The following is a 23,963-nucleotide window of genomic DNA, read 5'->3' as shown; positions in this document are numbered from 1 at the left end:
TGTGTACTTTTTGAAATTTTGACTTTTAAACTATTTGGGAGGAATGTATCTGCAGAACAGTACAGCACCAATGAAACACAGAAACTTCAGACCTAGATCTCTCAGGCTTTTTCAAATTAGGTTCTTGTGACTGGTATCCTTGTTCAAGAAATAAGGGTAAAAGGATACCTACTGTATATTACTTCCCAAGCTGGGATCCTTTATAGATAGGAGGATCTTAGTACTGATGGAGATTCATTTATAATCAAGTAAGAGGTAGAGATGTCAATACTGATTGGATTGTATTTGGGATGTTTCCTTTGTCTAACCACTTCTAACTCATCAGTTTTTGCCACAACCAATTACTAATAGTGCCAGCAATGCCCGTATGTGCTAGAAATTGTTCTGTCTAATAAGTGTTTTATCAGAACATTTTTGTATGCTGTATATATGCTAGGTACTCATTTCATTATGAATTTGCTGTTAAGAATCAGAATAAAGTAAATAAGAGAAAATAAACTCACATATAATTCAGCTGAAATGTATTACCTTTTCTAGCCAATAAAGCATTCAGCTCTTAGTTTAATAGTCGTAAAGGCTATTAGTCTTGGATCCCCAAATAGGTAGCTATAAGAGCAGAAGAAAAGAAAATTATTTACAAAAGTACCTCCTTTGAGAATAAAGGATAGCTTATCAGGTGAGCTCATCTGTGTATCTTCCATGTAACGAAAAACCTTTGCTATTTTGTTTGGAGTAAAAGAGTAAAGCTCACTTTTTTTCACGGCCCAGAACAAATCTTGCTGGAGTCCAAGTTTCCAACTTTCAAACTCTTGGAAAGAAAATGTGATGGAGGAAAATATCTATGTGTATGTGTAATCAAAGTAATAGGACTCTGATTGACAATTGGTTCATATTAAATTTTATTTCAAATTACATACTGCAATTTTTACATGACCAGATTTGAAACCTTTTTGTTTTACTTTTGTTTTCCATAGGTTAGTGAGACCCGAAGAAAAATCTTTTGCAATAGGAATTCAATTTCTATTGATGAGGGCAATTGGTGAGTAGGGAATGATTGTTGCATTACCCATAATGAAATGAATCATATAATTTGAATTTTGAATTCAATATTTTTCTTCTTCTGTCCAGATTGGAAAAAATGGTAACATTTATTCTATGTGATAATCTAGATTAGCAACTTTTGGGATGACACCGACATTATGGGTGTAGTGGTTATTGCACAACACCCAACCTAAGATAGCCTTTCCCTGGGTAGGCTCAAGCACAAGCAGTTCTAAAAAGCCATCTCATAGGCATTCAACAAACTCCCTCTCTTGTGATCTAACACGAACCTGATTTCCCAATTCCCTTACATTTTGAAGTCCTCTGTTACAGTTGTGTCATTACCCAGCCCATATCCTCATTGGTCTTTGTCCAAAGTGTTTGTCATCACACATCTAAGTCAATGGTCTTTGAATATGGAGTAGGGGCCTAGACTACAGCCTGACCTCTACTTCCTCCACATTACTGTCCTTAAACTCTAACCTGACTCTGAAATCCCCTCTCAGTCCCCAAAACCATTCCTAAAGAACAACATTTCTCATTCACTTAAAGGTCCAAAGGTTCTGTATATTATCAAAGTATGTGTGCAGAATTAAACTCTGACAGTTGTCTTCTCCAGTCATAAAATAGAAAAAAACACAGAAGTAGCTGAAAGACATAAATTCCTCCCCCTCACATAAAAAGAAAAACTAAACCTCGCAAACCCCAAACACCCCCAATGCCTCCTTCACACAAAAACTAAAGATCACCCAAACTTCCAGCCAGCCAATTGGCAACAAGAAGGAATGGGCATGAACACAAGAAAAACATTGAAATGAAGGAAGCCAATATGGACTACAGTCCAATCCATAGATCTCAGAATTCTGATAATATCTCTGAGAGCATCAGGACCCATCGGTCCCTCCGATGGCAATGACACAAATCAGCGACCTCTCCAAGGCTAGTGAGCCGAACAAATGGCAGTGACTTGAACCAGCAGCTCCCCCAAGGGCTGCTACTCAAACTAACAGCCCATCCAGGGGCAGCTACTCGGACCAGTGGCCCCTCTGAAGGCAGTGACTCGAATCAGCAGCCCCTCCAAGGGTAGAGACTCATACCGAAGGCCCATCAGAGGGCAGCAACACGAACCAACAGCTCCTCTGAGGGCAATGACTCAAACATGTGGCCTCTCTGAGAACCACTCGCTCTCCTCTGCATTTGCCTTAATGTTTCAATCCTCTTCAACACTTTAATTGGCAAGAAATGTAGCCAATCATGGCCCCTCGTCTTGTCTCTGACCTTCTCCTCATGGAAGCTCTTATTTGCATTTCTCTCCTGGAGTTTGCTCAAGGATAGCAGAGCGGTAGCCAACATGATTGAACTACATACTGACTCCAACAGTTTCAAAAACAAAATGAAGATATAAAGAATAAGTAGAAGACATAGAAAAACTGAAATGATTTACTAACTGGGAGCTGTTGCCTGAGGAATCGTTCGCTGGTGCCATCAATTCCATCATCCAAATTGTTGACATATAACATGAAAAGAAACAGCCCCAACACAGACCTTTGTGGAACGCCATTAGTCACCAGCAGATAACCACTTTATTTATAAACCTCCCTTTATTTCCACTCTTTGCCTCCTGCCAATCAGCCACTGCTTTATCCTTGCTAGAATCTTTCCTGTAATACCAATGGCTTGTAGCTTGTTAAGCAGCCTCATCTGTGGCATTTTGTCAAAGGCCTCTGGCAATCCAAGTACACATCAACTGATTCTCCTTTGTCGATCCTTTTTGCTATTTCTTCAAAGAATTTCTGTCAGTGGGATGGATGTTATGTCCATTATGGCTGACACAAGGACAAGGCTCTATGTTCTGGGGATAGATGTTTCAAAAGGGACAGGAAGGGAGGGAGAGTTGGAGATTGGCACTGCTTATCAGTGTTAGTATCATAGTTTCTCTCTTCTGAATCTCTGTTGAACTTGTGCATCCCTTGCATGTAAAGTAACACAGTTAAGAAGGGAAATCAGAGTATCTATAGGTAAGTTTTGTCTTTCCTGTATTACTCAATATTTGAAGCAGCACAAGGAGCAGTGTCACTTTGACACTGACCATATTTCAAAGTCAGCTGAAAATCCAAACACTAGGATCTGAAGTATCCAACAGGAAGGATAAGTAGAACAGTCACAAGGAGTTTAAACTATTAGGTGTAAAAAGCAGAATCATATTGGTAATAGCGATTGAATGTGTGAGTAATAGTTGTTGACCCAGAATTATATTAATGGATGTCAGAATTTATGGGACGTTGAGTTTTCTGAATTTGGCTGAACTATGTTCTTTCCTCAGAAGTCAAGCGATGAGGCTCCAGCCCAAATGCGTATTCAGTTTGTCTTTGTTTTCTTCAAGTGTATGCTATATTAGAGCTTTGACCAGTGACCAATCTGGATATCGAAAGTTTGAGAGGTGAAGATTGCACTCAGGTCCACTGCTGAGTAGAAGAAGCTGCATTTGAGATTGATTAGCAAGAGCAAATTAAAGGAAGACGGGCAAGCACAGTGGCCATTGTCTGAGTAGATAAAGTCAGAGTGGTGATCTTGAGACTTCAGCTCTTCGAGGCTTCTGTGAAAAGGAGGCTTCAGCCAGAGAAGGCAAAGAAAAGAAAAGATCTTCGTTAATCAACACACACAAAATGCTGAAGGAACTTGGCAGGCCAGGCAGCATCTGTGGAAAAAGTACAGTCGACGTTTCAGGTCCTGCCAAAGGCACCTCCATTTTGTGTGTATTGTTTGGATTTCCAGCATGTACAGATTTTCTCTTGATGTCAAAGGCAGGGAGACCTCCAGTGTCCTGACAACTAAAATTGCAAGGAGTGATTCCAGCTGTAACTTCTAACAATCTGCATTAAGGAGTTGGAACTGGAACTGAATGATATCTGGATCATTCAGGAGGCTGAAGGGGTGATAGTTAGGACATGTAGAGAGGTAATTACACCCAAGGTGCAGGATACAGTAAACTGGTGACAGCCAGGCAGGGTGAAAGGAGCCAGTGTAGAGTACCCCTGTGGCCATTCCTGTCAAGAACAGGTGTATCATTTTGGGTACTGTTGAGTTTGACCTAACAGAGGAAAGTCACAGTGGTTGGGTCTCTGGTAAAGGGCACGTTGTGGTGATAGGGGATTCATTAGTTCGAGGAATGGACAGGAGGTTCTATGGATGAGAACAAAATTTCTACATGGTGCCAGGGTCCGTGATATCTTGGATCAAGTCATCAGCATTCTTAAGTGGGAGGGTGAACAGCCAGATGTTGTGGTCCATGTACCGACAAGGCAATGTCCAGTGAGGAGAGGCTATGGAAAAGGCAAAATTGCAGTCAAAGGGATGAGTTGCGATGTAAAAGATAGACAAAATTGAGAAGGGTGAATACAGGACTGAAGGTGTTACATTTGAAAGTACACAGTAAATAGAATAAGGTAAATCAACTAGCACAGTTGACATGTATGATGTAGGCATCACTGTATCATGGCTGAAAGAAGATTATAGCTGGGAGAATGTTCAAGCATAAACATTGTATCAAAAGGATAGGCAGGAAGGCAGAAAGGGCAGTAAAAATGAAATAAAATCATTTGAAAGTGTCGGAAGGTGTTGAATTATTGTGGAGCTAAGGAACTGCAAGGGTTAAAAGATCCTGATGGGATCAGACCTCCAAACAGTAGTAAAGATGTAGTCTACAGATTACAGCATAGGAAATGCACGCCAAAAGGGCAACGTTACAATCAATATGGGGAATTTCATTATGCAAGTAGATTGGGAAAATTAGGTTGGTGCAGGATTCCAAGAAAGAGAATTTCTAGAATGCTTGTGAGGTGGCTTTTGGTTAAGCCTACTAGGGGATCAGTTATCTGAATTGGGTGTTTTGCCATGAACAGGAATTAGAGAGCTTCAGGTAAAAGAACCCTTAGGGGAAAAGTGATCATAATATGATCAAATTCACCTGAAAATTAAGAGGGAGAAGCTAAAGTTGAATGTATCAGTATTACAATAGAGTAAAGGGACACAGGTATGAGAGAAGAGTTGGCCAGAATTGATCAGTAAAGAACTCTGGCAGGGATGATGGTAGAGCAGCAATGGCTGGCATTTCCGGAAGAAGTTCAGAAAGCAGACTGTATGCATACCAAAGAGGAAGAAGGATTCTAAAGACAAGATGACAGAACTGTGGGCTATCAAGGGAAATGAAAGCCAACATAAAAGCCAAAGAGAGGGCATATCATGGAGCTAAAATTAATAGGAAGTTAGAGGTTTGGGAAGCTTTCAAAAACCAACAGAAGGCAACTAAAAAAGTAATTAAGAAGTTAAAGATGGAATATGAAAGTAAGTTAGGCAATAATATTAATACGGATACCAAAAGATTTTTCAGGTCCTTAAAGTGTAAAACAGAGATGCAAGGGGATAGTGGACATCTGGAAAAAGATGCTGAAGAGGTAGTAATAGGGAACAAGGAAATGGCAAACAAACTGAACAAGTATTTTGCATCAGTCTTCACTTAGGAAGACACTAGAGGTATGGTGGAAGTTTCAGGTATCAGGGGTCATAAAGTGTGTGAAGTTACCATAAGTAGAGAAAAGGTTCTAGGGAAACTGAAAGGTCTGAACGGTGATGTCACCTGGACCAGATGGTGTACAACCCAGGTAAGGATGGCTGAGTAGATTGTGGAACATTTTTCAAGAATCAGTAAGTTCTGAAAAGGTTCCAAAAGTCTGGAAAATTGCAAATGTCACTCTGTTCTTCAAGAAGGGAAGAGAGGCAGAAGAAAGGAAACCATCGGTCTGATGTCACTGTGTGCAAAGATGTTGGGAGTCAATTATTAAGGATGATATCTCAGCATACTTGGACACTTGTGATAAAATAACCATATAACAATTGCAGCACGGAAACAGGCCATCTCGGCCCTTCAAGTCTGTGCCGAACGCTTACTCTCACCTAGTCCCACTGACCCGCACTCAGCCCATAACCCTCCATTCCTTTCCTGTCCATATACCTATCCAATTTTACTTTAAATGACAATACTGAACCTGCCTCTACCACTTCTACTAGAAGCTCGTTCCACACAGCTACCACTCTCTGAGTAAAGAAATTCCCCTTCATGTTACCCTTAAACTTTTGCCCCCTAACTCTCAACTCATGTCCTCTTGTTTGAATCTCCCCTACTCTCAATGGAAAAAGCCTATCCATGTCAACTCTATCTATCCCCCTCATAATTCTAAATACCTCTATCAAGTCCCCCCTCAACCTTCTATGCTCCAAAGAATAAAGACCTAACTTGTTCAATCTTTCCCTGTAACTTAGGTGCTGAAACCCAGGTAACATTCTAGTAAATCTTTTCTGTACTCTCTGTATTTTGTTGACATCTTTCCTATAATTTGGTGACCAGAACTGTACATAATACTCCAAATTCGGCCTTACCAATGCCTTGTACAATTTTAACATTACATACAAACTCCTATACTCAATGCTCTGATTTATAAAGGCCAACATACCAAAATGCTTTCTTCACCACCCTATCCACATGAGATTCTTCAGGGAACTATGCACCATTATTCCTCGATCACTCTGTTCTGCTGCATTCTTCAATGCTCTACCATTTACCATGTATGTCCTATTTGGATTATTCCTAGCAAAATGCAGCACCTCACACTTATCAGCATTAAACTCCATCTGCCATCGTTAGCCCACTCTTCTAACTGACCTAAATCTCTCTCTCTGCAAGCTTTGAAAACCTACTTCATTATCCACAATGCTACCTATCTGAGTATCATCTGCATACTTACTAATCCAATTTACCACCCCATCATCCAGATCATGAATGGATATGACAAACAACATTGGACTCAGTACAAATCCCTGAGGCACACCAGTAGTCACCAGCCTCCAACCTGACAAACAGTTATCCACCACTACTCTCTGGCATCTCCCATCCAGCCACTGTTGAATCTATTTTACTACTTCAATATTAATACCTAACAGTTGAACCTTCCTAACTAATCTTCCATGCGGAACCTTGTCAAAGGCCTTACTAAAGTCCATATAGACAACATCCACTGCTATACCCTCATCAACTTTCCTCATAACTTCAAAAAATTCAATAAGTGTTGTTAAACATGACCTTCTACACACAAATCCATGTTGACTGCTCCTAATCAGACCCTGTCTATCCAGATAATTATATATACCATCTCTAAGAATACTTTCCATTAATTTACCCACCACTGACGTCAAGCTGACCAGCCTATAATTGCTAAGTTTAGTCTTAGAACCCCTTTTAAACAATGGATCCACGTGAGCAATATGCCAATCCTCCGGCACCATCCCTGTTTCTAATGACATTTGAAATATTTCTGTCAGAGCCCCTACTATTTCTACAGTAACCTCCCTCAAAGTCCTAGGGAATATCCTGTCAGGACCTGGAGATTTATCCACTTTTATATTCCTTAAAAGTGCCAGTACTTCCTCCTCTTTAATCATCATCAGTTTCCATAACTACCCCACTTGTTTTCCTTATCTTACTCAATTCAATATCCTTCTCCTTAGTGAATACCGAAGAAAAGAAATTGTTCAGAATCTCCCCAATCTCTTTTGGCTCCACACATAGCTGTCCATTCTGATTCTCTAAGGGACCAATTTTACTATCCTTTTGCTATTAATATAACTGTAGAAACCCTTTGAATTTATTTTCACCTTACTTGCCAAAGCAACCTCGTATTTTTTAGCATTTCTAATTTCTTTCTTAAGATTCTTTTTACATTCTTTATATTCCTCGAGCACTTCATTTACTCCATGCTGCCTATATTTATTGTAGATATCTCTCTTTTTCCTAAGCAAGTTTCCAATATCCCTTGAAAACTATGGCTCTCTCAAACTTTTAACCTTTCCTTTCAACCTAACAGGAACATAAAGATTCTGTACCCTCAAAATTTCACCTTTAAATGACCTCCATTTCTTGATTACATCCTTCCCATAAAACAAATTGTCCCAATTCACTCCTTCTAAATCCTTTTGCATCACCTCAAAGTTAGCCTTTCTCCAATCAAAAAATCTTAACCCTGGGTCCAGTCCTATCCTTCTCCATAATTATATTGAAACTAATGGCATTGTGATCACTGGACCCGAAGTGCTCCCCAACTCATACCTCTGTCACCTGACCTATTTCATTCCCTAACAGAAGATCTAACACTGCCCCTTCTCTCGTTGGCACCTCTGTGTATTGCTGCAGAAAACTGTCCTGCACACATTTTACAAACTCCAAACCATCCATCCCTTTTACAGTATGGGCTTCCCAGTCTATGTGTGGAATATAATAAATCTCCCACAATCACAGCCCTGTGCTTACTACAAATATCTGCTATCTCCTTGCAAGTTTGCTTGTCCAATTCTCGCTCCCCATTAGGTGGTCTATAAATATACCCCTATAAGTGTTACTACACCTTTCCCATTCCTCAATTCCACCCAAATAGTCTCCCTAGATGAGCCCTCTAATCTATCCTGCCAGAGCACCGTTGTAATATTTTCTCTGACAAGCAACGCAACACCTCCCCCTCTTGTCCCTCTGATTCCATCACACCGGAAGCAACGAAATCCAGGAATATTTAGTTGCCAATCTCACCCCTCCTGCAGCCATGTTTCACTTTTAGCTACAACATCATATTTCCAGGTAACAATCCATGCTCTAAGCTCATCCACCTTTCTTACAATGCTCCTAGCATTAAAATAAATGCATTTAAGAAATTCTCCACCTCTTCCTCTCTGTTTATCTCTAACAGTACAAAGAACTTTACTGTCTTCTTTTTCTTCCTTTTCCCATACATATGTTCCTACACTCTGCTTCCCCTCCCCCCTCATATCTGGTTTAAATCCACAGGAGCCTCTCTAGCAAACCTGCCTGCAAGAATATTTGTCCCCCTCCAGTTCAAATGTAAACATCTGAAACAGGTCCCACCTTCCCTGGAAAACTGCCCAATTATCTAGAAATCTGAAGCCCTCCCTCCTACGCCATGTCTTCAGCCATGTGTTGATCTGCACTATCTTACTATTTCTAAACCCACCTGCACATGGCACTGGTAGAAATCCCAAGATTGCTGTCCTGGAGGTCCTGTCCTTTAACTTGGCACCCAGCTCCCTAGACTCACCTTTCCTCACTCTTCCTGCCCACGTCATTGGTCCCTACATGGACCACGACATCCAGCTACTCACCCTCCCTCTTCAGAATACTGAGAAATAGGCCATAGTCAGCATGGTTTTCTCAAGAGAAAATTTTACCTGCCAAAGAAACATAGAAAACCTACATAGGTTGCTTCAGTTTGGTTCCCACCCCCCAGCAATTCTAGTTTAAACTCTCCCCGATAGCCTTTGCAAACCTACCCGCCAGGATATTGGTCCCTTTGGGATTCAAGCGCAACCTGTCCTTTTTGTGGAGGTCACACCTGCCCCAAAAGAGGTCCCAATGATCCAGAAATCTGAATCCCTGCCCCTGCCCCAATCCCTCAGCCACACATTTATCCTCCACCTTATTCTATTCCGATACTCACTGTCACGTGGCATAGGCAGTAATCCCAAGATTACTACTCTTGTGGTCTTGCTTCTCAACCTCCTTCTGTAAACTCTGTTGGAATTAGAAACATAGAAAACCTTCAGCACAATACGGGCCCTTCGGCCTACAAAGTTGTGCCGAACACAGAAATTACTAACATAGAAATTACAAGGGTTATCCATAGCCCTCTATTTTTCTAAGCTGTATGTACCCATCCAAAAGTCTCTCAAAAGACTCTATTATATCTGCCTCCACCACCATTGCCGGCATCCCATTCCATGCATTCATCACTCTCTGCAAAAAAAACTTACCCCTGACATCTCCTCTGTACCTACTCCCAAGCACCTTAAACCTGTGTACTCTTGTGGCTGCCATTTCAGCCTTGTGAAAAAGCCTCTGACTATCCACACTAATTCTTTGAAGAAATAGCAAAAAGAATAGACAAAGGAGAATCAGTTGATGTGTACTTGGATTGCCAGAGGCCTTTGACAAAATGCCACAGATGAGGCTGCTTAACAAGCTACAAGCCATTGGTATTACAGGAAAGATTCTAGCAAGGATAAAGCAGTGGCTGATTGGCAGGAGGCAAAGAGTGGAAATAAAGGGAGGTTTATAAATAAAGTGGTTATCTGCTGGTGACTAATGGTGTTCCACAAAGGTCTGTGTTGGGGCTGTTTCTTTTCATGTTATATGTCAACAACTTGGATGATGGAATTGATGGCTTTGTTGCAGAGTTTATAAATGATATAAAGATAGGTGAAATGGCAGGAAGAACAGAGGCTTACAGAAGAACTTAGACAGATTAAGAGAATGGGCAAAGTATCATATGGGATACAGTGTCAGTACTGTATGGTTATGCACTTTGCTGGAAGAAATGAAGGGGTACACTATTTTGTAAAGAGAGAAAATACAAAAGACTGAGGTATCAAGGGATTTGGGAGTTGTGCAGGATTCTCTAAAAGTTAATTTGCAGGTTGGGTCTATGGTGAGGAAGGCAACTGTGATATTAGCATTCATTGCAAGAAGACATAAAAGGATGGAAAACATAAAAAGGATGGAATGTTGAGAATTTATAAAGCACTGGTAAGGTCTCACTTGGAGTATTGTGAGCAGTATTGGGCTCCCTATCCATGAAAGGATATTGACTTTATAGAGGGTTCAAAGGAGGTTCACGAAAATAATTTCATGATTGAACGGCTTGTCATTTGAAGAGTATTTGATGGCTCTAGGTCTGTGTTCACTGGAATTCAGAAGAATGAGGGGTAACCTCATTGAAACCTATCAACCGGTGAATAGAGAGGGTGTTTACTATTGTGGGAAAGTCTTAACACCAGAGGACACAGTCTTAGAATAGAGGAGTGACCTCTTTGAACAGAGATGAGGATGAATTTCTTCAGCCAGAGAGTGGTGAATCTGTGGAATTCTTTGCTACAGGCAGCTGTGGAGGCCATGGTTATGTATATTTAAGGTAGAGGCTGATAGACCCAGTCCTGATGAAGGGTCTCAGCCCGATACGTTGACTGCTCATTTCCACAGATGCTGCCCGACTTGCTGAGTTCCTGATAGATTCTTGATTGGTCGTGGAATGAAGGGATACAAAAAGAAGGCAAGAATAGGTGGAGGCAACTATAAGTTCATTCATTTCTTTTATTGAACTCTTGAAAGAATAGAGGGTATGTCTACAGGGCCAGTGTTCTGTTCTGGGTGTCATATGTGGGATTTCCAGGAGACTCCCAGCCTCGCCAATGGTCACATCTGCAACAGGTTCATCAAAATGCAGCTCCTTAGAGACCGAGTTAGGGAACTGGAGCTGCAGCTCGATGACCTTCGGTTTGTTAGGGAAAGTGAAGAGGTGATAGCTGAAGAGAAACAGGGAGGTAGTCACCCCAATGTCACAGGAGTTCAATAATTGGGTGACTGTCAGGAGAGGGAAGGGAGAACATCAGATGGTGGAGAGCTCCCCTTTGGCTGTCCCCCTCAACAATAAGTACTCCATTTTGCATACTGTTGGGGGGGGGGCTACAACCTAATTGGGGGAAGCAACAGAGACTGTGCATCTTGGCATTGGGTCTCACCCTGTGGTTAAGAAGGGTTGGGAACTGAAGAGGATGGCAGCAGTAATAAGGGACTCTAAGTCAGGGGACAGATGGGCAATTCTAAATGTAGGATGGTAGTTTGCCCCTCCCTCCCCCAGGCACCATGGTTCATGATGTTTCTGAACATGTCCACAATATCCTGAAAAGGGATGGTGAGCAGCCAGAGGGCATTTTTTGTACTGATGACATCGGTAGAAAAAGGGAGGAGGTCTTGTAAACACAATACAGGGGATTGGGAAGGAAGCTGAGAAACAAGACTTCAGGGTAGTAATCTGGATATTACTGCCTGTGCCATGTGACAACGAGAATAGGAATAGAATGAGGTGGCAGATAAATGCATGACTGAAGTATTGGAGCAGGGGGCAGGGATTCAGATTTCTGGATAATTAGGATCTCTTCTGGGGCAAGTAAATCTGAGGAGGACCAATATTCTTGTGGGTAAGTTTACTAGAGCTGTTGAGAATGGTTTAAACTAATATGGTAGGGGGATGGAAACCAGTATAATAGAGCTGAGGATGAGCCAGCAGATCTACAAGTAGATGATCGGTGTTACATGAATGTAAGGAAGGACAAGCTAATGACTAGGTACAAATGCAGACAGAGCACAGAGTTAAAGATTATACCACAGAGGCAAAATTCAAAAGAGTGTAGAATGCAGGAAGATGCTGTATTTCAAAGAATGTAGCATTCGGAATAAGGTGGGTGAACTCATGGTGCAATTACAGATCGGTCAGTATGACATTGTGGGCATCTCTGAGTCGTGGCTGAAAGAAGGCCCGAGTTGGGAGCTTAACTTCAAAGGATCTACTTTGTATCAAGAGGACAAGCAGGAAGGCATAGGCAGTGATGTGGTACTGTTGGTAAGAGATGGAATTACATGTTTAGAAAGTGGTGACATAGGGTCAGAGAATGTTGACTCTTTGTGGGTGGAATTAAGAAAATAAAAGGGTAAAAAAGAAATCATTATGGGAATCATATATAGGCCTACAAATAGAAGCCAAGATATGGGGTTGAGATTGCAAAGGGTGATGAAAAAGGCATGTAATATGGGTAATGGCACAATTGCAATGGGGGACTTCGATATGCATTGGGATTGGAAAAATCTGGTTGGTGTTGGATTGCAAGAAGGCATTGTTAAATGCCTACGAGATGGCTTTTTAGAGCGGATGGTGCTCAAGCCAAGTAGGGGAAAGGCTATCTCAGATTGAGTGTTGTATAATAACCCAGATCTTATTAGGTAGCTTAATGTAAAGGAACCCTTAGGAGGCAGTGTTTGTAATATGATTGAATTCATACTGCAATTTGAGGGAGAAACGGAAGTCATGAGGGGTGATTGATAAGTTCGTGGCCTAAGCTAGAAGGAGTCAAATTTAGAAAACCTAGCACATTTGTTTTTCAACATTGTCCCCTCCTACATATACACACTTAGTCCAGCGGTCGTGGAGTATACAGAACCCTTCTTTGTAGAAGTCGGTGTCTTGGACCTCCAGAAGTGGTTGACAGCAGGGGTGATTGATAAGTTAGTGGCCTAAGGTAGAAGGAGATGAGTTATACAGCTCTCTTTACATGCACGTGCAGATCAACTCTTCGAGTGATTATGCAGAAAGTTTGAAGTTAATAATTCATCTCCTTCTACTTTATGCCACGAACTTACCTTGCAAATGCAAATGCAAATGCATTGTTGGCATTCATTTCAAAGGGAGTAGAACATAAAAACAAGGAGATAATGCTGATGCTTTATAATACACTAGTCAGGCTGCTCGGTATATTGTCAACAGTTTTGGGTCCCATATCTCAGTAAGGACGTGTTGTCATTGGAGAGAGTCCAGAGAAGGTTCATGAGGAATATTCTGGGATTGAAGGGGTTAACATATGAGAAACGTTTGGCAGCTTTGGGCCTGTACTCATTGGAATTTATAAGCATATGGGGGGATATCATTGAAAACTGCTGAATGTTGAAAGGACTAGATAAGATGGATATGGAGAGGATGTTTTTCTATGGTAGAGGTATCTAGAACTAGAGAGCACAACCTCAAAATTGAGAGGTGGACCCTTTAGAAGAGAAGTAAGAACACCAGGTTCAGAAACCGTTATTGCCATTGAAACCATTAGGCTCCTGAATTGACTCACCTCAATTCTGAACTCATTGCACTCTAGACTCATTTCCAAGGACTCTACAACTCATTTTCTCAAGTATTATTTATTTACTTATTGATTGATATTACCTGTTACTCTTTTGTATTTGCAGTTTGTTTTCCTTTGTATATTGGTTGTCAGACTTTGTGTGAGGCTTTTCATTGATACTGTTGTATTCCTTTGCTTTACTATGAATGTTTGTAAGAAAATGAATCTTGGTAGTACATGCAACACACACAAAATGCTGGTGGAACACAGCAGGTCAGTCAACATCTATTGGGAGAAGCACTGTCGACGTTTTGGGCCAAGACCCTTCATCAGGACTGCCCAGACAAAGGGTCTCGGCCGGAAACGTTGACAGTGCTTCTCCTTATAGATGCTGCCTGGCCTGCTGTGTTCCACCAGCATTTTGTGTGTGTTGCTTGAATTTCCAGCATCTGCAGATTTCCTCGTGTTTGCTTGGTAGTACATTGTGACATATACACTGATAATAAACTTACTTTGAACTATTTCACCACTTAAAGAGAACTATGTGCTTGGATCCCAGGTCCCTCTGTTCACCATTCCTTAATACCCTGCAATTTATTGCATTTTTGCCTAAAAATATATTGCATATTACATACTACTATTTGCTTTCCAAAATGTATTGCCTTGCACTTTTCAAGATAAAATTTCTCTGCCAATGCTCTACTAACTTTCCATCTCATCTACACTCAGTGGCCAAATTATTAGCTTCACTTGTACACCTGCTCATAATGCAAATAGCTAATCAGCCAATAATGTGGCAGCAATGTTGTGTACAAGCATGCAGACATAAGACCATAAGACATAGCAATTGAATTGAGTCCATTGAGTCTACTCTGCCATTACATCATGGCTGATTTATTATCCCTCTCAACCCCATTTTCTTGCCTTCTCCTCGTAACCTGCCCTGACTAATCAAGAAACTTTCAATCTCTGCTTTAAATATGCCCAATGAGTTGGCCTCCACAGCTGTCTATGGCAATCAACTGCACATATTCATCACCCTCCAGCTAAAGAAATTCCTAACTTTTGACAGATCACTGAACAAAGTCAGGCAGAATAACTGACATGCACTTCCATTCTCCTCTTGTTAATTGTTTCATTTCTTGATATTGTCATTTGTAAGCTCTGTGTTTTAGTTTGGGTTTCACTGAAAGAATTCTTTTAAAATAAAATTTAAAAGCTGGATTTGAGGATGGAGTGGAAGATAACATCTCTGAAATTTTTGTTCTATGCTCTGTCTGGGAGAGCAGAGTTGCAGCAAAAGGGCTTTATCCACAATAGAGCATAGAACATTATAACACGGTATAGGTTTTTCAGTTTTCAATGGTGTGCTGATCATGTAACCTACTCTAAGGTCAATCTAACCCTTCTACGTTAGGGGAAATCTAAGGTTCAGGAAGGAGATGCTTCACAGGAACTTTGGGGCTGTCTCATCTTTGGATCACATGCAACAAAAACAGAAGAACTAGGAGAATGTAATGGAGTCAGAATGACATGCTGTATCATAGAGTACTACAGCGCAAAAACAGGCCCTTTGGGTTATCTGTTCCATGTAGCTTGGTTTTCTTCCCAGTCTCATCTCCTAATATCTGGGTCATAGCCCTTCATACCTCTCTTATCCATATACCCATGCAAACTTCTCTTTAATGGGACAATTGAACTTGCATTGATCACTTCTGCTGGCAATCTGTTCCACACTCACACCACTCTGAGTGGTTTCCTTCCTGTTCCCCTTAAATATGTCACTTTTCACCCTAAACCAATGGTCTCCAGTTTTAGTGTCTCCCACCCAGAGGGATAAACAGCCTACATGCATTCACCCTTTATATATCCCTCATAATTTTGTATACCTCTATAAAATCAACCCCCAATCTCATGTGTCCAGTGAATAAAATCCTAATCTATTCAATCTTTCCCAATAACTCAGGTCCTGTGGCCTGGTAACGTCCTTGTAAATTTTCTCTGCACTCTTTGAATTTATTGATCTTTCCCATACTTAGATGATCAGAACTGTCATACAATATTTCAAATTCAGTCTCATTGCTCTCTTACATAATAGTACCATGGTAGCATAATGGTTAGTGTGACACTTATAGCTCGGGGTGTTGGAGTTTGGAGTTCAATTCCAGCATCCTCTGTAAGATACTGAACGTCTTCCCTGTGAAATTCTTGGGTTTTCTCTGAGTGCTCTGGTTTCCTCCCGCCATCCAAAGATGTACCAGTTAGTAGGTGAATTGGTCATTGTAAATTGTCCTGTGATTAGAATAGGGTTGAACTGGAGGTTGCTTGGTGGCATGGCTGGAAGGATGTATTCCACACTATATCTGTAAATAAAATAAATACATAACTTGAATAAAACATCTCGACTCCTGTACTGAGTCTCCTGATTTATGAAAGCCAATCTGCCAAAAGCTCATTTAATGATCTTATGGATCTGTATTCCCAGGTCCCATTATTCTAGCATCCTATCATTCCTTGTGTACATCTTAGCCTGACTTGTTTTCTCAAAGTACAACAGCATGTGGGAAATGTTTCAGGTTTAGGATACTTCATTGCGACTGGGGGATGAAAGAGTGAACAGTAACAGAAAAGCTGGTGGAGAGGGTGGAAAATGTCTTTGAAAGGGTGAAACCGATGAGTACATATGGAAGACAGTAGTAGGTTGAGATCTTATTAAGATTTTATGTCCATATAAACAGTTGCTAATAGAAAGGCCATGGAATGGACCAACTATACAAAAGGAAAATTGAAAACTGAGCCAAAATTCTGACAGACAGCAATGGAATCTATTACTGACAATAAAAAAGAGCAAGTTACTTCAAGCATGGGTGATTTGATAACCACAACAGCTGCTATTACAGATAGAGTGATAGAGTCATTGTGAAAACCAGCATGGATACAGGCCATTAGGCCTGAACAGTTTATGGTTTCTGCCCAGTTTGCCCATATCTCTCTAAACCCTGCCCTCCATGTACTTATCCAAGTATTTTAAAATACTTGGCCTCAACCACTTTTTCTAGCAGCTTGTTCCATATACCCACATTGCATGCATGAAAAAGTTGCCTGTCCATTTCCTTTCAACTCTTTCCCCTCTCACACTAAACCTATGCTTCCTATTTTTGGACACTTGCCCTGACCTAAGGCTGTTAACAACCTCCTTATCTATGCCTCTGATAATTCCTTCCACTTTTATAATGCCATCCTCATTCTCTCAATATTCCCAGAAATACAGTCTAACCATGGTTAACCTCTCTTCATTTAACTGAAGTTTTCCAGTCCTGGCAAAATCCATGTAAATCTTTCTCTGCATACTTTCCAGTTTAATCACATCAATCCTAATACAGTGTGATCAAAACTGTACATAGTACTTCAAGAGCAGCCTTTCCGATGATTATCCACCTGCAATATAATGTGCCAGCTCCTATACTCATAGCCCTAACTGATGAAAGCCAGAGAGTTAAACACCTTTTTCACTGCACTGTCTAACTGTAGTGCCACTTTCATTAGTTTACGTATTTGATTTTGTAAGTCCCTCTGTTCCATTACACTCCTGAGAGTCTTGCCATTCATAGAACATTACAGACCCTTTGGAGTCCATGCCGAACTGTTATTCTGCCTGCTCCTATTTGTCTGCATTAAATTCCATCTGCCATTTTTCAATCCATTTTTTTCTTGCATGTCCAACACTGGTTTGACTTCCCAAAATGCACCACCTCACACTTACCTGCATTGAAATCTGTTTGCCACTCCTCATCCCACTTCCTTAACTGATCAGGTTCTGGAAATCATCCTGTGTTTCCTCTTAAGAGCATTCATAATCTCTTTACAGTCATAGTCTTACAGCAAGTAAACCCCAAATGGTCCATGCCCCATCCAAGCTGGTCACCAAGAGCTTAACATGCCTACTAAACTCAATGCATGCTTGTTTCTTTTTCTTGATCAGTGCCTTAATATTTCTCATTAGTCCAGGTTGCCTATATTTGTCACATTTACTCTTCATCCTGACACAAACGCTCTTAAAAACCTTCCACTTGCTGAGCTTCTGGACAATCCCCCAAGAATGTTACCTCTTCCTTCCTTAATCAAAATGCAACACCTTCGTCACACCTGCAATAACTGTATCCTGGAATACTAAGTTCAGCTATGTTTCTGTTATGGCTCCCAGTCCTGAGAAGCAATCCATACTCTGAGTCTCTGAGTCAATCCACCTTGCCTGGTTGTTAAACTTTGTGCATTAAAATAATGCTTTACCTTTCTTTGCCTTTACTGTTCCCTTGGCTATTTTGATTACTCAATTTGCTGACTACTGCTTAACCTATGACTTGCTCCTGTTCAGTCTCATCCCACTGCTAAACATCTCTCTGCAAAGATATTGAACCAGTTCTAGTTTAAATGCAATCCATTCTTCTTGTACAGGTCATAACTACCCCAGAAGAAATTCCAAAGGTGTAAGAAGCAGTAGCCCTGCCAGTGTACCAGCTCCTTAGCCACACACTCTATCCACCTAGTCAAAGAGTCAGAGAGCACTACACCACAGAAAAAGGCCCTTGCTGAACTGTTATTTTGCCTAGTCTCACTGACCTGAACCTGCAACAGAGCCCTCCATACTCCAACCATCTTTGTACTTACCTACCCACCAACGCACAATCCCTGTGGCGTCCATTACCACATATCTTCATTACTTTACCGGGCAATAGTTTAACACAGGTTTAAACACAAACTCACTTGATCAATGCTCAGGGCAATCACACAGCATCCAACAAGCTCAATCCCGGATAATACCCCCACAATTGAAACCCCCTTTTACTGAGCATCTGTGGAAAACCAGTTAAGTGGTCCCTCGCTAACAGCCACTAGATTCCGTGGTGATAGCCTCACCTTTAAACAACAGAACAACATTAGCTATCCTCGGATACCTCATCTGTGGCTAAGGACTTTTTAAGTGTCTCTGCAAGGTCTCTGAAAATTCTGCGCTAGCCTCCCAGAAGGGAACACCTTGTCAGGCCCTGGAGATTTACTGTATCTGTCTTAACTTGCCTGAAGATAGCAAACACCTCCTTTTCTGTAATCTGCTTATGGTCTATGTCCTCGCTGCTGCTTTGCCTCACTTCTATTGGCTCTATGTCCATCTCCCAAGTAAATACGAAGCTTCTATGCGGCTGTCAGAATAAAGGAAAAAGATAACTGGTTTAAAGAGATATTGAGGCCCTGGTTAAGAAAAAAATGAGGTGCATATCAGGTGTAGGCAGGTAGGAACAAATAAAGTGCTTATGGAGTGTAAAAAATGCAAGAGAACACTTAAGAAAGAAATCAGGAGGGTTAAAAGAAGGCATGAAGTGAATCTGTCCTCACAAACAAGTGAAGGAGAATCCTAAGAGATTCTACAGATATGTTAACAGCAAAAAGATTTCAGGGGACAAAATTGGTTCTTTGGAAGATGTATGGAGCTAAACGAGATGATGGAGATCTTAAATATTTTGCATCTGCATTTACTCAAGAGGCAGACACAGAGTGAGGCAAAGTGGCATCAACTTCATGGACTACAGACTTCATGGATTACAGAGGAGGTGGAGTTTGCTGTCCTGAGGCAAATCCCTAGAGCCCTTCAAAATAACACTTTGAGTAACACTTAAAGGTGATCGCTCAGATCCTACGGAGGCAAGTGTAGAAATTGCTGGGACCCTAGCAAAGATATTTAAATCACCCTACCAAGGATATTTAAAGGAGAGGTATCAGAGGATTGGAGGATAGTTAATGTTGTTCCACTGTTTAAAAAGGCTCTAAACATAAACCAGGAATGTATGGGCTGGTGAGTCTGACATCAGTTGTGGGAAAGTTATTGGAAAGTATTTCAAGGGACTGGATATATAGATATTTGGATAGGGTATGGCTACATGCTTGGTAGGTCATATCTAACCAATCTTAGAGAGTTTTTCAAGAAGGTTATCAAGAAAGTGGATGAAGGCAAAGCAGGGGATATTATCTGTGTGGATTTTAGGAAGGCATTTGACAAGGTCCTGCATAGAAGGTTGGTTGAGAAGGTTCAGTCACTTTGCATTCAAGATGATGTAGTCAGTTGGATTAGACATTGGCTTTGTGGGAGAAGCCAGAAAGTGGTAGTAATTGGTTGCCTCTCTGACTAGAGCCCTGGTCTAGTGGAGTGCTGCAGGAATTAGTGCTGTGTCTGTTGTTGTTTATCATCTATGTCAACAATTTGTGGTTAACTGGACTGGCAATGGAATGTGGTAGAACAATAGGATCTGGGAATAGAGGTCCATAATTCAGTAAAAGTAGTGTCTGAGGTAGGTAGGGTCATAAAGAAAGTTTTTGGTATATTGGCCATTGTAGATCAAAGTATTGAGTACAGGAGATGGGATGTTGCGTTGAAGTTGTATAAGACATTGTTGAATCCTAATTTGGAGTATCGTGTGCAGTTTTGGTCACCTACCTACAGGAAAGATGTAAATGAGGTTGAAAGAATACAGAGAAAATTTACAAGAATCTTGCTGGGTCTGGAGGACCGGAGTTACAAGGAAAGATTGAATAGGTTAGGACTTTATTCCTCAGAACATAGAAGATTAAATGGGTATTTGATAAGAGTATTGAAAAATTATGAAGGGTATAGCTATGATAAATGCTGCAGTCTTTTTCACTGAGGTTGATTGGGACTACAACTAGAGGTCATGGGTTAAGGGTGAAAAGTGTAAGGGGAACGTAAGGGGAAACTTCTTCACTCAGAGAGTTGTGAGAGTGTGGAACCAGCTGCCAATGCATGTGGTGCATGTGAGCGCAATTTCAACATTTAAGAGTAGTTTGGATAGGTTCATGGATGGTAGGGGTATGGAGGGCTATTGTCGATTGGAGAAGGTAATGTTAATGGCTTAGCATGGACTAGATGGGCATTCTCTTTCACTCTGCCTGCCAGAGCAACCCCATGCCTTCTTTTAGCCCTCCTGATTTCCCTCAAGTGCTCTCTTTCTTATCTTCCTCAAGTGGCTCAGTTGGACTTTGTTACCTATACCTGATATGCATCTTCTCTTTCTTCTTATCAGTCCCTCACTATCTCTGAAAAGTGTTAGACTTGTCTTTTATTCGAACAGGAAAGTAGAAACTTTGTACTCTGAAGATTTTGCTTTTGAAGGCTTACCATGGATCCCTTTGACAGAAAGCAACTTATCCCAGTCCACAATTTTTAAATGCTTTCTATAATTTGGAATCTAAACCTGGAGATCAGTTCTATCCTCCTCAGTAATTATCTTGCAACTAATGGAAATATGTTCACTACATCCCCTACATACACTTCTGTCACCTGCCCTGTGTCATTCCCTAATAGGAGATCCACTGTCTTTTAGTTAGGACATCTATATATTGATTAAGGAAGCTGTCCTGAACATATTTGACAAACTCGATCCCATCCAATCCTTTAACAGTATGCAAGTCCCAGTCAATATCTGGAAATCTGAGATTGCCTTCTATTACAACCTTATTATATTGCAACTGTCTGCTAAGTCTTTTTTTACTTGCAACTGTTTGCTCTCATCTTATTTGCAAATGCCTACTATCTCTATTTTACTTGCAACTGTCCTATTTCTGACCTCACTACCACTTGGCACCAAGTAACCTACATTAGCTTTGAGGTCTTGCTTCTTACTTTCTCACCTAACTTCCTATACTCATTCTGAGGATACCCTCCTTGTTCTACCTATGCTCCCTGGTTTCCCTTTTCTCCTGATTTCCTGAGGAAAAAATATTAATAAAAATTCCCAGCCATCTCCTCTGGCTCAAGACATAGGCAGCCTTGCTGATCTCCAAGAGAAACCAAATCTCTCTGTCAGTATACTGTCTCTCTTCCAGTATACCCTTAATATTGCTATAGAACCTCTTGGGATTTTCCTTTTATTTGTCTGCCAGATCCATCTCTTCCCCTCTTTTTATCCAAATCATTTCTTTCTTAAGTAGCCTGGTCTGTAGTTGGAGATCTGTGTGGGTCTGTGAGTGGGTGGTTAGTGGGAGAAATGAGAATGGGTCTTGTTTTGTTGTTGTTTTCTCATCCCCACCTCCAAAATATAGTGTATGCTACCTTCTTTTTCAAAAACGGAGCATTAATTCATAAAAATTAAATAGCAATTGGGATCAGATTAATCAGACTTATTTAAATAACTTATTTAACAAGACATTTCTTGTGGCCTCTATACTTTCTCTGCTTCTCTTCTCTTGTACTATTCCCTAGTTTTGGCCTCTTGATTATCCTTGTTTCATAGTTCCGTTACAGGAGATAGAATAGTTGCCTGGTCCATAACATCAGAAAACAATCATAAGCCTTCCCAGCTGTCTCCTTATTAATTCCCTTTTAAGACACTCCTCAAACTAGCATTTTTTAACCAATCTTTGGTCCTCTGCCTTCGTATCATGTGGTTCACCTTCAGTCTCTTTTTGCCATATTCAGCTGTTCCCACCTGCTTCAAAAGGGTGACAACTGTACCAGTGCGCAAGAAGAGCAGAGTGAGTTACCTCAATGACTATTGTCCAGTAGCACTCACACCTACTGTAAATAAAGTGCTTTGAGAGATTGCCCATGGCCAGAATCTACTTTGCCCAAGTAAGGATCTGGACCTTTTGCAATTTGCCGGTCACCACAAAAGGTCTACCGTGGATCCAACCTCACTAGTTGTCCACTTGGCCTTGGATCACCTGAATAGTAGCAATAGCTACATCAAGCTGCTGTTCATTGATTACATCTCAGCATTCGACACCATCATACCCTCAGTACTGATCAACAGGTTCCAAATCCTAGCCTCTGTTCTCCCTCTGCAAACGGATCCTTGATTTCCTCATCATGAGACCACCATCAGAAATACCATTTCCTCCTCACTCTGTCAGCACTGGTACATCTCAAAGATACATGCTTAGCCTACTGCTCTACTAACTTGATACTCAAGACTGTGTAGCTAAGCGTAAATATCAACAAAGTAGAGAGAGTACAGAGAAGGTTTACTGATATCAACAAAATAGAGAGAGTACAGAGAAGATTTACTAGAATATTACCTGGGTTTCAGCGCCTAAGTTACAGGGAAAGGTTGAACAAGTTAGGTCTTTATTCTTTGGAGTGTAGAAGGTTGAGGGGGGACTTGATAGAGGTATTTAAAATAGTAAGGGTGATAGATCGAGCTGACATGGATAGGCTTTTTCCATTGAGAGTAGGGGAGATTCAAACAAGAGGACATGATTTAAGAGTTGGGGGCAAAAGTTTAAGAGTAACACAAGGGGGAATTTCTTTACTCAGAGAGTGGTAGCTGTGTGGAGTGAGCTTCCAGTAGAAGTGGTAGAGGCAGGTTCGGTATTGTCATTTAAAGTAAAATTGGATAGGTATATGGACAGGAAAGGAATGGAAGGTTATGGGTTGAGTGCAGGCCAGTGGGACTAGGTGAGAGTAAGCATCGGCACGGACTAGAAGGGCCGAGATGGCCTGTTTCTGTGCTGTAATTGTTATATGGTTATATGGTTAACTGAACCACTGTTAGTAAATTTGCTGATGACACACCAATTGTTGGCATTAGATGATGACAATGAGGCATACAGGAGCAAGATACATCAGCTGGTTCAGTGGTGTCGCAACAGCAACCTTGCACTCAATGTTATGAAGAAGAGGACGAATAGCCTTTAACTCGGCAGTGGAGTTATCAGTATTTCCGTAGCAAGCTATTCTTGTTTTTACAAGGCCGAGTTGCTAGCTTGACGCTCAACCAGATTTGGATTCGAACTTGGGAACCTTTGCTCCAGAGTCCAGCGCTGATATTATTGTGTCACCAAGCGGGACAAACATTATGAATACTGAAGAATTAATTGTGGACTTCAGGAAAGGGAAGTCGCGGGAACACACACCAGTCCTCATCAAGGGAACAGCAGTGGAAAGAGTGAACTGTATCAAGTTCCTGGAATTTAACATCTCTGAACATCTGTCCTGGGCCCAACATATTAATATGATTTCAAAGTAGGCATAGCAGTGGCTATATTTCATGAGGAGTTTGTGGAGATTTGCTGTGTCACCAAACACTCTTGCACATTTCTGCAGATGTACTGTGAAGAGCGTTTTAACTGGTTGCATC

The 23,963-nt window shown here is 41.0% G+C and overlaps 1 protein-coding gene across 2 annotated transcripts in view; it reads left to right on the top strand.

The window, feature by feature from the left end:
• LOC132381729 (solute carrier organic anion transporter family member 2A1-like) overlaps nt 1-23,963 on the top strand; it is a 223,150-nt gene that overhangs the window by 183,518 nt on the left and 15,669 nt on the right. For both annotated transcript variants that reach the window (XM_059951311.1, XM_059951304.1), the window contains one exon: nt 975-1,039. In XM_059951311.1, coding sequence (XP_059807294.1) covers nt 975-1,039 — 65 coding nt within the window. The remainder of the gene's footprint in view (nt 1-974; nt 1,040-23,963) is intronic.

The sequence above is a fragment of the Hypanus sabinus genome, chromosome 2 (genome assembly GCF_030144855.1).
Source record: "Hypanus sabinus isolate sHypSab1 chromosome 2, sHypSab1.hap1, whole genome shotgun sequence".
Lineage (NCBI taxonomy): Eukaryota > Metazoa > Chordata > Chondrichthyes > Myliobatiformes > Dasyatidae > Hypanus > Hypanus sabinus.
The sequence above is the reverse complement of the archived record's forward strand: the minus strand, read 5'-3'. Positions and strand labels throughout refer to the sequence as shown.